This window comes from Macaca nemestrina, chromosome 16 (assembly GCF_043159975.1).
Source record: "Macaca nemestrina isolate mMacNem1 chromosome 16, mMacNem.hap1, whole genome shotgun sequence".
Classification (NCBI taxonomy): domain Eukaryota; kingdom Metazoa; phylum Chordata; class Mammalia; order Primates; family Cercopithecidae; genus Macaca; species Macaca nemestrina.
In genome coordinates this window covers 82,981,141-82,994,540 of record NC_092140.1, presented here as the reverse complement: position 1 = coordinate 82,994,540, position 13,400 = coordinate 82,981,141, and the positions used below count along the sequence as shown (strand labels likewise).

At 40.6% G+C, this 13,400-nt stretch overlaps 2 protein-coding genes across 39 annotated transcripts in view; one reads left to right on the top strand and one right to left on the bottom strand.

The window, feature by feature from the left end:
• LOC105491709 (coiled-coil domain containing 122) overlaps window positions 1–13,400 on the bottom strand; it is a 101,116-nt gene that overhangs the window by 30,356 nt on the left and 57,360 nt on the right. For 4 of the 34 annotated variants that reach the window (XM_071081385.1, XM_071081389.1, XM_024796018.2 and 1 more), the window contains exons 1-2: window positions 7,817–8,344; window positions 4,131–4,216 (exon numbers count right to left, since the gene is read on the bottom strand). The gene's annotated coding sequence lies outside the window, so the exon portion shown is untranslated. Of the gene's footprint in view, window positions 1–4,130; window positions 4,217–7,816; window positions 8,400–8,684; window positions 8,853–9,121; window positions 9,261–9,668; window positions 9,688–11,472; window positions 11,563–13,400 lie in introns of those variants that run through there. The other 30 variants (XM_071081363.1, XM_071081386.1, XM_071081380.1 and 27 more) reach the window with 24 other exon arrangements.
• LOC105491710 (laccase domain containing 1) overlaps window positions 8,878–13,400 on the top strand; it is a 143,574-nt gene continuing 139,051 nt past the window's right edge. For 4 of the 5 annotated variants that reach the window (XM_071081357.1, XM_071081361.1, XM_071081359.1 and 1 more), the window contains exons 1-4: window positions 8,878–8,999; window positions 10,200–10,791; window positions 11,422–11,600; window positions 12,998–13,163. In XM_071081357.1, the coding sequence (XP_070937458.1) occupies window positions 10,230–10,791; window positions 11,422–11,600; window positions 12,998–13,163 (907 nt within the window). In that variant the 5' untranslated portion in view covers window positions 8,878–8,999; window positions 10,200–10,229. Of the gene's footprint in view, window positions 9,000–9,237; window positions 9,363–10,199; window positions 10,792–11,421; window positions 11,601–12,997; window positions 13,164–13,400 lie in introns of those variants that run through there. The other variant, XM_071081358.1, reaches the window with a different exon arrangement.

The following is a 13,400-nucleotide window of genomic DNA, read 5'->3' as shown; positions in this document are numbered from 1 at the left end:
AAGTACAGTGAGGTACACAAATAGATATAAGGATTTATCCAAAGAGAGCCATTAAATGTAAGACATGTGATTTGAATTCAAGTATTTTGGTTCCAAAGTTCATGCTCTTAATGCTAGACTATGATAGACTACCAAGATTATGACTTTTTATGGGAAGAATTATGTCTTCCATATATCACTCCAAAATAAAACTAGAGTCATCCCACAGTATATGCAGGGGATTGGTTCCAAGTCACCCCCTTCCCCACTTCATATCAAAATCTGTGCATATTCAAGTCCCAAAGTCAGTGCTTCAGAACCCACTTACATGAAAACTTGGCCCTCCTTACATGGGGATTTCAAGTCCCGCATATACTGTATATTTGATCCGAGTTTGGCTTAAAATACCCACGGGTAAGTGAACCTGCACGGTTCAAACCCGTGTTGTTCAAGGGTCCACTACATTTTGTATTCCTATGATGCTAAAACATCACTTTCATCAACTTACTCTTTCTATTCCCACTACTACCATCTACATTTCTTCTTTGGGAAACTATTCTGGTAAAGTGCATTTATAGAGCTGCTGCAGCTCCAACAGGCCTCCAATGGCCTAAGGAGACAATTTGCATGCCTGAAGAGGTAATCCAATGAGTTCTTCATGCTCTCACCTAGCAGTAAATTCCTGTTAGGTAACTTACCTTCCTGGTGAGTCCCCATTTCTCTCTCCCCCAAATCACAGTGCAATTTCCATAAGCTGCCTAAAATATTGTGGGCATAATTCCCATTAAATTCTACCTCCTTATTAACTTCAGTCTTCAGAAGAAGCCAGCATTCTTCATCATGAGAACCCATCCTTATTCAGCTTGGTAAGCCCCTTAGTGTGATGCTGTATTACCCACTCCCCAACCCTTTTCTATCCTTCCACTTTGACTTCTGAAATTCATGGGCCATCTTCCGCAAAGTCCTTTCTATTGTCAACCTTTTCAGTGAACTTCCCTTTTACCTTTTGGCTTTAACTGAAGTCCGAAGACACAGCTTCCTCATTCTCAAGCTACTAAGTCTGGAGATGAAACATTTTTCTTTTTTCTGTTCTCCATTCCACTGCCACCATATTTCCTTTTCTTCTCTCTAAAACCCTCTCTGGTTTCTTTGAAATTCAGGCCATAGACTACATAGGCTTTATCTTTCCTTGTTGTTATCAGCTGTCATCCAGGTCTTGGAAGGCTCATTCCTAGATTATAGCATCTGACTTACTGTTCCTCTATCACTACTCTCCCGTATTTCCTTGGGAATTTCAATATCCACACAAATGGTATATCTAAAACCCTGAACTCTCAGTTGTTTCGAGGTCTTCTTTCATTTATTCTCCCCAGCAACCCATAGAGTATAACTGTACCTCATCCATAATCTCAGATTCAAACTACTGTTTATTTTTCTAGCTTATCCCATCTAGTATTTTGACATTATGTGCTGTTTAACCCCGCAAGACTTCCAGTCCATCGACTCTTGTATCTTTACACATTCCCTCAACCCTTCATATATTCTTCCCTCCTTACTTCGCTTAGATTCCTTTGCTTTCACCCTCATTTCCCTTACAGCTCACTCCCTGTCCTAATTCCCTGGAAGAATCCCAACCAGCTGCTTTGCTTATACTCAAGTAGCTGAATATGCTTAAAGAAAGACATACAACTATGCTGTTGACTCACTTTAAATTCAAGACCATTTTATGTCAAGTGGGACCTTGATCCTAGGCTCTTAAGATGCACCAAGTTATGTAGATGACTGTTTCACTCTTTATCCTCTGTCTTCAAACCTCCCACACCTCGTTTCCCTTCCTTTGAGTTGATAATTTACCTTCTAATTTAACTGAGATAGAAGAAAAAAATCAGAGAAGATGGTAAATTACCCATCTACCAGATTTTGTACCTGCACCTGTATACCAGCATACTGGTTTCTTGCAATAAAGTGTTCTTGCTCCTATCTAAGGCCAGTCCTCTACTTTTGTACTCCCTTCTCATAGACATTACTTCTTTGAATGGCCCCTCAATAGAATTTCCCTATTTACTTGGTCAAACGTATTATTCTTAACAGCCCATCATAAATCAACAACCACTACCACCACCACCCTTGCTTGACACCATAACCTCCTTCAGTACTGACCCATTTCTTTGTTCCCCTTTAAAGCCAAGATCCTTGCTCTCCACTTCCTCTCCTCTTTCTTCTTGAACCCACTAGAACCAGTCATTTATCACTATGCTTTTAAGATTTTTATCACGGTATCTGTGAGCTCCACATTGCCACATTCAATGAACAAGTTCCGTCTACATTTTACTTGACTTATTGACATCATTTAACACATTTGATAATAACTGCCTTCTTGAAACACCATACTTCTTGGTTTCCTTTGTTGGTCCTTTCTCGTCTTTTCTACTTATGTTATACCTCCCAGTGCTCAGTCCTCAGGCTTCCTTCTTTTCTCATACTTATTCTACATGTGATGCCATCTTGTTCTACGGCTTTAAAATCCACCTGTAGGCTGACAATTCCCAAATTATATCTCTACCCTGAACATTCCTGTTGAGATGCAGACTCATACTCATTGCTAACCTGATATCTCCATTTGGATTTTTAATAGACATTTCAACTCAGTATGTCCCAAACTGAACTCTTGATTCCTCTGTCCACTCTATTACCACCACTAAACCTGCACCTTCACAGTCTTCTCTATCTCGGTAAATTATAAGTTCATTTTTCTTGTTCTTTAGGCCAAAAACCCTGAATTCATTAGCAGGGAGGTCTCTACAAGGGTATAGAGCCCAAGGCAATTCAACTAGACTTGCCCAAGGCAATAATAAAGGATATCTTATTGTTGATGTTTCATAGGCCCTTTGAGAAATCCTTAACACTCCAAGGGTGCTGCCCCGATTGACCTACTCAAAAGATGAGCCAGAACCTTCACTGTTTTTCCATTACGAGCTGCATGCAGTTCTTTTGGCAAAGCCTATTGGCTCTACCTTTAAATTATACTGGAATCCAATCACTCCTTACCAATTTGAAATACTATCTTAGTAGAGAAGCCTTCTCTGATAACTCTCTCTTTCACCCTCTGTTTCCTTGCCCTGCCTCATTTTTCTTGACAGCATCTATCACCACTGACATCTCCATATCCTTCTACTAATGTAAGCTCCATGATGGCAGAGGTCTACAAGTGCCTGGCCTATAACAGGTGTCTAATTATAGTCTATCTCCACTCCAATTTGCCCTTTTCTAACTGAATGATGCTCCAAAAGCACTATTCTGATCATGTCAACATCACAGCCAATCTTTCAATTCCATTTAGATGGCTTTTTCTTTAGGAGGTCTTTCTTGATCTTTCTGGGAAGATATGGTCTTTCTCTTTTTAGAAGAATTGTTTCAGTATTTCTATTATGCCATTTTAAATAAAGGTATAGGTCTAAAGTAAGACAGAGCTAGTTTTGAATCTAAATTATACTACTTATTAACTTATTAGGAAAATTATTTCCAACCTGGGCCACAGACTCCTTACCCATAAAATGGAAACAATATTAGTGCCTGCTTCATTAGGGTGATTGTGCAGACTAAATGAAATAATGCATGTTAAGCATTTAGCAGATTCCTGTCCCACAATGAATACTCAACAGATTTTTATTTTTATTATTTTCATTATTTTATAGTATCTTTCCACATTAGATTGTAAGCACCGGGAAGGCAAATACAGTGTTTTATTCATTTTTGTATTCCTTAAAGTATTTGATAAAGTAACCTAAAGAATAAAGAAAATTTGATTTATACAATAAAAATAAAGTAACTAGTACTTCTTGATCTCTATTTCTATAGCAACATAAATTGAAGAACTCTTGGATAATATTTATTTAAACCAACTATTCATAAAATTCATGCCGTAAAACTGGAAAAGTTTTGGGTTTTTTCCCAGATTTCTATTGTGCAATGAAAAGAAAAATGAAAACAAATTACTGCCATCTACCGATAATTCATTAGAATTGCATAAATTAAGGAAACAGTCTTTTAGAGACAAGACTGTCTTTTCAAATACGTTTTTAAGATAGGTTAGAACATCATCAGAGTCATCCGAAAATAATTAATTGAATAACTAAAAATAAACTGTATACCTATCATATACCCATACCGCTGAATCTGCTGACACTAGGGATTACTTCCTTTTCTGGTCAGGCAATGAGATTAGAGTTTCTGGGCACTGAAAAAGAAAGAAACCAGAGGGTTTGTACTGTTCCTTACCTCCCTATCCAAGATAATATAGGCAACATTCATACATTATCCACACTGCTTCTAGATTTCTACCAAAGGAGGGGCTTTGCTGAATGTATAGACAGTACTGGACTACCAAAACATCTCTTGTTTTGGAGTGCAGACATAAAGGAGTTGGTCTGCAACTCAAATCCAAGCTTTAAAGGATGTCTAAGCAACTGTTTCAAAAAGATTTCTACCTCTGGGACAGAAGTTATACAGACCTTTGGTGAAATCCAGTTATAACACACCTGCTTGTCTCATTCAGAGAGGCAAGAGGCAAGGTCTTTTTTTCCTCCCCCTCTAAATAAGTAAACATGATTTCTAAACCAAGAGGAACTTTATAGTGGGTTAAATGGTGCCCTCGCACACATCCAAAGATATATCCATGTCCTAACTCCCAGAACTTGCAAATGTGACCTTATTTTGAAAAAGGAGTTTTGCAGATATAACTGGGTTAAAGATCTTGAGATGAGATCATCCTGGCTTTAGGGTAGGTGACTGAATATGCCAATGGACAATGGCCAGACCATATGTAAAAACAGAACTCTGACCCACAACCTCCAGCAAGCAACCCAGGAGACCAACCCATTATCTACAGTAACCAGTCCAGGAAGTCTATAAATTAGACTTGTAGAAAGTCATATCATTATTGCTAATAACAATCCTAGGAGACAAACTATAACAATTGGCCCAAATGACCAGTACTGGATTAATAACTGGCATCTTCCCTAACTTTTGTCCCCATTTCCAAGTTGAGACTAACAAGAAGAAGCCACAGAATGCTCCACTTCTAGTTGGCCTGCCTGCAGCTTCCTCATGCCGAGAGCCCCTAATTAGGGCATGCCCACTCCTCTGCCTGCCTTTGGCTCTGCTAAAATGCAGGAGATCGTGGCTCCCTCCCTTACAAGGCCTGAATAAATAGCCTTTGTTTGTTCTCATTTGATTGATCTTCATTGATTTCTATACAAGAATCCTTATAAGAGAAAGGTAGAGGTCTATTTGAGACTCAGACCCACATAGAAGACCATTTGATGATGGAGGCATGGAGCTCCAAGTCACTGAGGCCCCTAGGCAAAGAACACCTGAAGTCACCAGACAACAGAAGACGTCAGTGAACAGAAGAGGTAAGTGCTGTCAACACCTCAGTTTCATTATCTGGCCTCTATAACTGTGAGAGAACAAGTTTTTGTTGTTTTTAGTCACCCAGTTAGTCCCAATTTGTTATGGTAGCCCTAGGAAATGAACAGAAGCTTTTAGCAAGGAAATTTGCATCTGCTACATGGCCTTTTCTGGACAGATCCATAAACCTTAGTGTAAATGGCTTAAAAATGACTGTTTTGTTTTTTAAAATCATACTTGTTCTCATGAGAAGATTTACATAGCATTATAAAAATGTCTGGGAAGTTCTTCAGTAGTTTCCCATAATAGCCAGGCACCATCTCTGCCCTCAAAACACTCTAGGTAGAAAGACACATAGTCAATTAAAATGGAGAGGTACAGCAGCTGATGTCTTAGCCTGTCTACACATAACCTCTAACCAGTTAACTCACTCTATTTCCTTTGTAAGTCATAAGTGACTAATTCCCATATCATGCTAGGAAACTGTTATCTAGTAAATCTGCCCATTTCTGGTCCTATCAATTGACTAGTTCAATCTTATGACTTACTTGTGTTTGCAAATCTGTTTTTGCCAGTTGTACTTGATATTGTGCTTTTGTAACTTTACATTGTATAAACCAATGAAAGAGTGTGAAAATTGTTTCTTTAAAAATCTATGTTTAATATTTTGGAAAGACCCAACAAAGGTATGTGAGATTAACTGTAAAAGATTATAAAGTATAATGGTGGCTCACGCCTGTAATCCCAGCACTTTGGGAGGCTGAGGTGGGTGGATCACGAGGTCAGGAGTTCGAGACCATCCTGGCCAACATGGTGAAACTCTATCTCTACTAAAAATACAAAAATTAGCCGGGTGTGGTGGTGCATGCCCGTAATCCTAGCTACTCAAGAGGCTAAGGCAGGAGAATCACTTGAACCCGGCGGAGGATGCAGTGAGCCAAGATCGCACCACTGTACTCCAGCCTGGTGACAGAGCGACATTCCATCTCAAAAAAAAAAAAAAAAAAAAAAAAAATTTATAAAGTATAAATCTGCTCTCAGATTGCTTCACAAGTACCTTTAAGTTATTTTCCCCTTAAAAGAACAAAATCTTGGGAAATCTTAGCTGATGGTTTATGGGTACGGTTTATGCAAGAGATAGCATGCAGAATTCCAATCAGTAGACTACATGCAAAGAAAAGGTCTTGGACCTTCTCAATAGATTGGCAAATGAACACACAGTTGTTTTAGGTTAGAATACAGTTTAAGGTATTTGCTATACTTTTTCATGACTCTGTGGTTTAACTGACCTTTTTTCTTTCAAAAAAGCTTCTTTTAGATATAATTTACATACCACAAAGTTCATCCGTATAAAGTGTACAATTCAATATTTAACCATTTTTTTCACTTATTGCTTGGCTAGGGGCCCAGACTACATCTATGAGAGGGCTTCTTATATATGAACAACATGTAAAGAAGCTATTAATTTTGCTTGATGAGGGATGGGGATTCAGGGAAGATTATGTTTGAGCTTGAAGAGCCTTGAACAAAAAGTAGCAGTTAGGCATATAAAGAGGAGGGTATTTTGCTAAGTAGAGGAATTGCAAATGTAAAGAATGAAATCATGTGGCCTCTAAAGAACAGCTTTTATTTGAGTGGCTTGGGAATAGGGCGTTTTTATTTTTTCAGACTTAATTATGCATCTGAATCATACATAGAGATTAAAACTAAACAAAAAAAGGAAAACATGTTCAGGCCTGACTCCTAGAGATTATGATTCAACGTATATCTGGGGTGGAGTCTCTATATTAATTTTTTTTTTTTAAGTTGCCTTGCAATTCTGATTTGCAGTCAAGACTGAGAACCACTGGAGTAAGATAGAGTGAAAATGGGATGAGGAAGTGTTAGGACATGAAGCTAGGACCAGATGGTGAAAGGAAATGGTATGCAAATACAATATAACAAACTCTCTCTTCCCTGACAACTTCATTCTTTTGAAATATTTTCTTTTTCATTTTTTTTACTGCCACTACTGTTGCATGAAAGAATACGAATCCCACCATTGTAAAAACAGAGATAAATGTTTAAAACCTTTGTAACTAAAAGACCTCTATTTTGCTTGAGGTATTAAGCTGGTGCAAAAGTAATTGTGGTCTTTGTCAATGGCAAAACCCGCAATTACATTTGCACCAACCTAATGATATTTAACACAGATTCAAGGCAGAGTGCACCTTCTGATTTCGTGTACCATCTACCGCTTGGGGTTCTTAACAAATGACCAAAGAAAACACGAATTTTGACAAAACTGGTGCTAGGGCTATTGAAGGGTGGGTTCCTATTCCGGGTTAGTGCTCCCATTCTCTAGTCAAGCACAAGAACATGCCTACTCCAGAGGGCTCTTCCAAACCCCCAGCTGAGATTATGAGACAAAAGGTTCTTTAGCGCCTACCAAATGAGCAACAGTAAATGTAAAAAGGACCTCTCGTTTCATCATAAACAGTTCCTCAGGAAGCACCATTTCTCTTACTCTTGGAAAGTCGGATATTTTTTCCCTTTGGCATACACTGGCTTTCCATGTCCTAACTGCTATTTTCAAATAAATGAACGTTATATTCTTGGAGGACAGCTCAGGGATGCTAAACTGCACCTTTATCATGATTTTAGTTAGGGATGAGGGCCTTTTACTTAAGTCCTGCTAGTGGCACATATTTTAAAAGGCCATAGAGGTCATCCATGTTGTCAACGCAAGTGAAGGCGCTCGAAAGAGTGTTGGTCAACAAGAATCAGCACAAAGGCATTGGAGGAGAGACAACAGCTTGTTTCTGGAAACAAACGAACAACAAAAAAACACTAAAAACATCTCCTCGAGAGGCCCCCTGACTTGAGCCCTGCATGGGACAAGCTGCCAAGAGCTAACATGACAAGGGACTGGTCCCGGGCTGCGGTGAGGAAACCCAGCGTCCTGACAACGCTGCTGGGTCTCGAGGCGTCCCTGAGACCGGAAGCGCGGACTTCAGCTCTCTTGGGAAACGGCTTCCGTTAGCAGAAGGGAGACTGCGGTTTGGTCGCGAGGTGGCTCCGGCAGCCCCACCTCACGCGACCCGCCATTCCCACCGCCCCCTCAAGGTGCCCTCCGTCCCGCTCTCTAACCGGGCCCTTAGTTCCCCTCCCCGTGCCCTCTGGAGACCTGCAGCTCCTGCCGCCCCGCGCCCGCTCCCGGGTTCGGCCGTTCCGCCGCCCCATCCCCCATGACGGAGCCCCTAGCTGCCTCCTGGCGACCCTTTCCGGACTCGGCCTGCCCACTCCCGCCCGCTAACCCGCCTGGCTCCGAGCCGAGGGCCCTCGCGGGACTCTGGTTCCTGTTCCTCTAACGCCGGCGGGGCTGCTGGGTGCCGGCTCGGCAGGCCGCCTAGACCCGGAACTGCTGAGGCAGCAGCGGGCTCGCGGCGCTTGGCTCATCCCGGGATTCCCCAGCGCTCGTGCTGGGCCTGCAGCGTCCGCACCAAGCACGCCGGGCGGCCCTGCCCAAGCTCCCTCCCGCCTCCCGGCAGCTGGCCCGCGGGGCCCCGGCCTTCAGGTTTCCCCTGGGATCCCGGGACCGGCAGGCGGGGAATCTGTGCGGCGGCGGCAAGGTGGGTGAGGTGAGGCGGGGCGAGGTGGGTGAGGTGAGGCGGGGCGAGGTGGGTGAGGTGAGGCGGGGCGAGGTGGGTGAGGTGAGGCGGGGCGGGTGTCGTCGCCGCTGGGCCGAGCTTACGACTCCAGTTGACCCGCTCGCGGCTGCCCAATTTCTTTGGGGCTCAGGACGAGGGTCGGGGCGGCAAATCGTCACAGAGGTCGCTGTAGACCTGTGTGCAACCGAAGGTGAAAAGCGGGAAGGCGCGGCCGGAATCGCCTCTGGTGCGCGTTGTCCGACAGGAAGTCCCGAATGGGCGGTGAGCGGCCGGTGGAGGTGCACGGGCAGGTGCAGAGCCACAGCCTGCGCCCCGTGAGCCGAGGTGGGCAGGAGGAACAGGGACCCGGGGGCGACACACGTTGGGCGGAAATTTCACAATGAACAGGGAAGGGGGACAGTCACCCACTCAAAACTGGCTAAATGAACCTCAGAGGGAGCCCCGAGCGATGGGGAGAGAAGGTTAGGGGAAGCGGCAGGAGAAAACCTTGGGCCAAAGGGCGTAGCCAAAGGGGGTCACTGGAGACCCGCAGGATGGGGTGGGAGGGCTGGGCTGGAGGTGAGCAAAGCTGGATGGGGAGAATGAATTAAGAAAGTTGCGAGGAAGCCTGTCTCGTCCAAATCACTATACCTTTTGTGGTCATTGCTAAGTGTGGAGTACTGCGCAAATCCTCAGGGGAACTCTTATTAGCCATCTCAGCTTTTAATCATCTTAAAAGGCGAATTTCGCGTGCAGCTCCATTTAGCTTCGTGAACTTAAGCCCCTGCATATGAAAGGATGAGACCTAATATGACAGTCATGTCAGGACTAATGATATATCACACAGGTTGACAACCTGCAATTTAAAAACAGGACTTTGTCTAAACTCAGCAAGTAATTCCTTACTTAAAAGTTCTATGTAAACAAAACAGAGGAACTGTTGTGCTGCTGGAAAGATGTACCAGCATTTTCACAAAACGAATTAAAAGATGGCTTTGCTTTCACTGTCATGGTTCTCTTGTGACAGAATAGACTGGCTTTTCTTGGAGGGGCCTAGATTTACTATTTTAGTTACATTTTAAAATCAATGTAATTATTCTTTTTTAATCTACCACAAATTTCTGTTGTAACTATAAGAGGATTTATATAATTTTATATTCTTATACTAATTTTTATTTGCAGGTGATTTGGCACAAAAGTATTCTTTCAAGGATGGCAGAAGCAGTTTTGATTGATCTTTTTGGTTTGAAATTGAACTCTCAAAAAAACTGCCATCAGACATTACTGAAGACTTTGAATGCTGTCCAGTACCACCATGCCGCCAAGGCCAAGTTTCTTTGTATAATGTGTTGCAGTAACATCAGCTATGAAAGGGATGGAGAACAAGATAATTGTGAATTAGAAACAGGCAATGGATTATCAGCTCTCTTGAAAGAATTTGAGATTGTTAGCTGTCCCAGCATGGCTGCCTGTTTGTATACCATTAAACAGAAAATTGATGAAAGAAATCTGAGCAGCATTAAGGTAATTGTACCCAGGCACAGGAAGGCATTAATGAAAGCTTTTATTGATCAACTCTTCACTGATGTTTACAATTTCGAATTTGAAGATTTGCAAGTGACTTTGAGGGGAGGCCTTTTTAAACAGTCCATTGAAATAAACATAATCACAGCTCAAGAACTAAGAGAAATTCAGAATGAAATAGAAACATTTTTGAGAAGTCTGCCAGCACTGAGAGGAGAATTAACTATTATCACTTCTCCTTTGATCCCAGGTATATTAACCACTAACTGTTGTTTTTACTTTGTACATGAAAAACCAATCTTTCTTCAGAGGTAGTTCACCTCTTTTTTTCCTCCTTTTGTTGACTGTTATGGGCTTATTACTCATTAGCATCAGTGGCAACACAGAGCTATCATGTATGACCCTATAGTATCAGGGTCAAGGGATAACGCCTTCAAAGCCACCCCAAATAAATAAATTTGCTTTATGAAAATTTGATGTTGAGACAAATAATCTAGCCCTCCTTTGCAATGAGATTTATGACACTTAAAATCTTCTATTTAGAAATTCTGAAATTTCAAATCATTGGCACCTTCATAGAAGAGTAAAATTTAAAACAATCAATCTTGCTTCTTGGTTAAACAATATTTTCTGTGAGCTATATGCTGTTAGATATAACAAAGCCAGATGAGACACAAGATACCTTTTGAAGAGCAACGATCTCATAGGGAGTGTAAAATAAACACAAAGCAGAACGCCATAAGAACCTATGGAGGTACAAAATGCCATAGAAATTAGAAGCCAAATAACAAGGGCAGATAGCAGTGATCAGGGAAGGTCTAATTGAGAGACTGGTATTTTGAATAGCGTCTTTTAAATCTTCACTGCTTATCTTCAACAGATATTTTCATACATGGATTTACTACAAGAACAGGTGGAATATCTTATATACCAACTCTTAGCTCATTCAATCTCTTCAGTAGTTCCAAACGGAGAGATCCCAAGGCAGTGGTTCAAGAAAATCTGCGTAGGTTGGCGAATGCTGCAGGATTTAATATGGAGAAATTTTACCGAATAAAGGTAAAACTTTGCTTTATATTTTGAAAGATCTAAAGTATATTTTTTACTTTACTACTAACTACATGGACTTTAAGCTATTTAACTTTTGTATCTGCTTTTTCATCCAAAGTTTTAGAATAATGCTGTGGTTGTTTTTCTTAGATTTATACACCATAGCCTAAAGATCAGTTCTATTTTATACACACACACACACACACACACAGGCATATATATGCACACACACACACAGAGTAAGTCATCCTTTAATGTTGATGGGTTCTTGGAAATTGTGACTTTAAGCGAAACGACATAATAAAACCAATTTTACCATAGGCTAATTGATATAAATAAGAATAAAGTTTCTAAGGCATATTTCTTGTCACAAAAACATCACCAAACTTCTAAATAAAGACCAACACATTCCTAATATTAAATATTGAAATAAATATGAGCTAGACATACATTTACAAAAGAGTAATAAAAACAAATTAAGATAACTATCAAATTGTTTTGGTTCAGGGCTTCAGGTAGCTGGAGTCTATCCTGGCAGATCAGGATCCAAGGTCATAACCCACCCTTGACAGGATGCCATTCCATTGCAGGGTGTTTTACACACACACATGTACTCCTACTGGGACCAGGTAGACACCCCAATTCATCTCATATACACTTCTTTGGGATGTGGGAGGAAACTGGGTTACCCAGAGAAAACCCACGCAGACATGAGGAGAAGGTGCAAACCTCACACAGTCAGTGACAGGGTGGGTAGTCAATTTTTTTCATTAACATTATAATGAAATGATGTGGAATAAAATGACATTATTCAAGAGCCTACTGTATATTTCATCTGGAGTCCTCAATTCTAAAAGTACAGTTAATTCTTAGAGAGTATACTACCACTGCCCTTTTTGATTTGAAGAAAGGGAACTGCATGGTGGTAGAGAAAGGCCATTATTTTATAAATCTACTTCAGGAGGAACTAGGGTCATAGTTGATGAAATAATGTCTTATTCCTTACAGAATTCTAGCTTTACTTGAGTCTGGGAAAAGTAAAAGTATCATTGATTTGGTAATTAACTTTCTTTTACAGGAAAAATTTTCATTTTGTAGAAAGTGCATTAAGAAGTGTTATACCTATCTTTATGGAAAGATGTTCATTATTCACTATATTGAATTTTATAACGTTAAACTGTGCTTTTCTTTGTATAAACTATCAGAGAGTATAATACCAAAAGCTTAAATAGTTAAATTATAAGTAAATTTTGTGTTTTCTCATATACAAAAGTGATATATTTAATGAATGCTAGTAATCTTAAACTGGTTATATAATTTTATACTATAATGAATACCTTCAGGAAAGCTTATGGTATGAGAAATCCCACTTCCAAAACATTTTTGTTGCACATTTTTGGTATTAGACTCATCATTCCAATGACATCTGGATTATGGGAAGAAAGGAGCCTGATTCTTATGATGGAATAACCACAAATCAGAGAGGAGTCACAATAGCAGCCCTTGGTGCTGACTGTATACCAATAGTTTTTGCAGATCCAGTCAAAAAAGCATGTGGGGTTGCTCATGCTGGTAAGTATACTTAATTAAACATTTAGGATTTTACTCATTTTATTGTGCAGGAAAAATTGTAATTTCTTTCTGATAGACATGGCAAACAGTTAATTACATTACACTGTGGTAAATGTAATGATGGGAGGGGGCGGCATAGTTTTATTATAGGGACGGCTAAGAGGAGTATCCACATCAAATTATATGAATTGTAGTAGAATTCCCAAAGGAGGTCGCACCTAGGTTGATTCCTAAGGA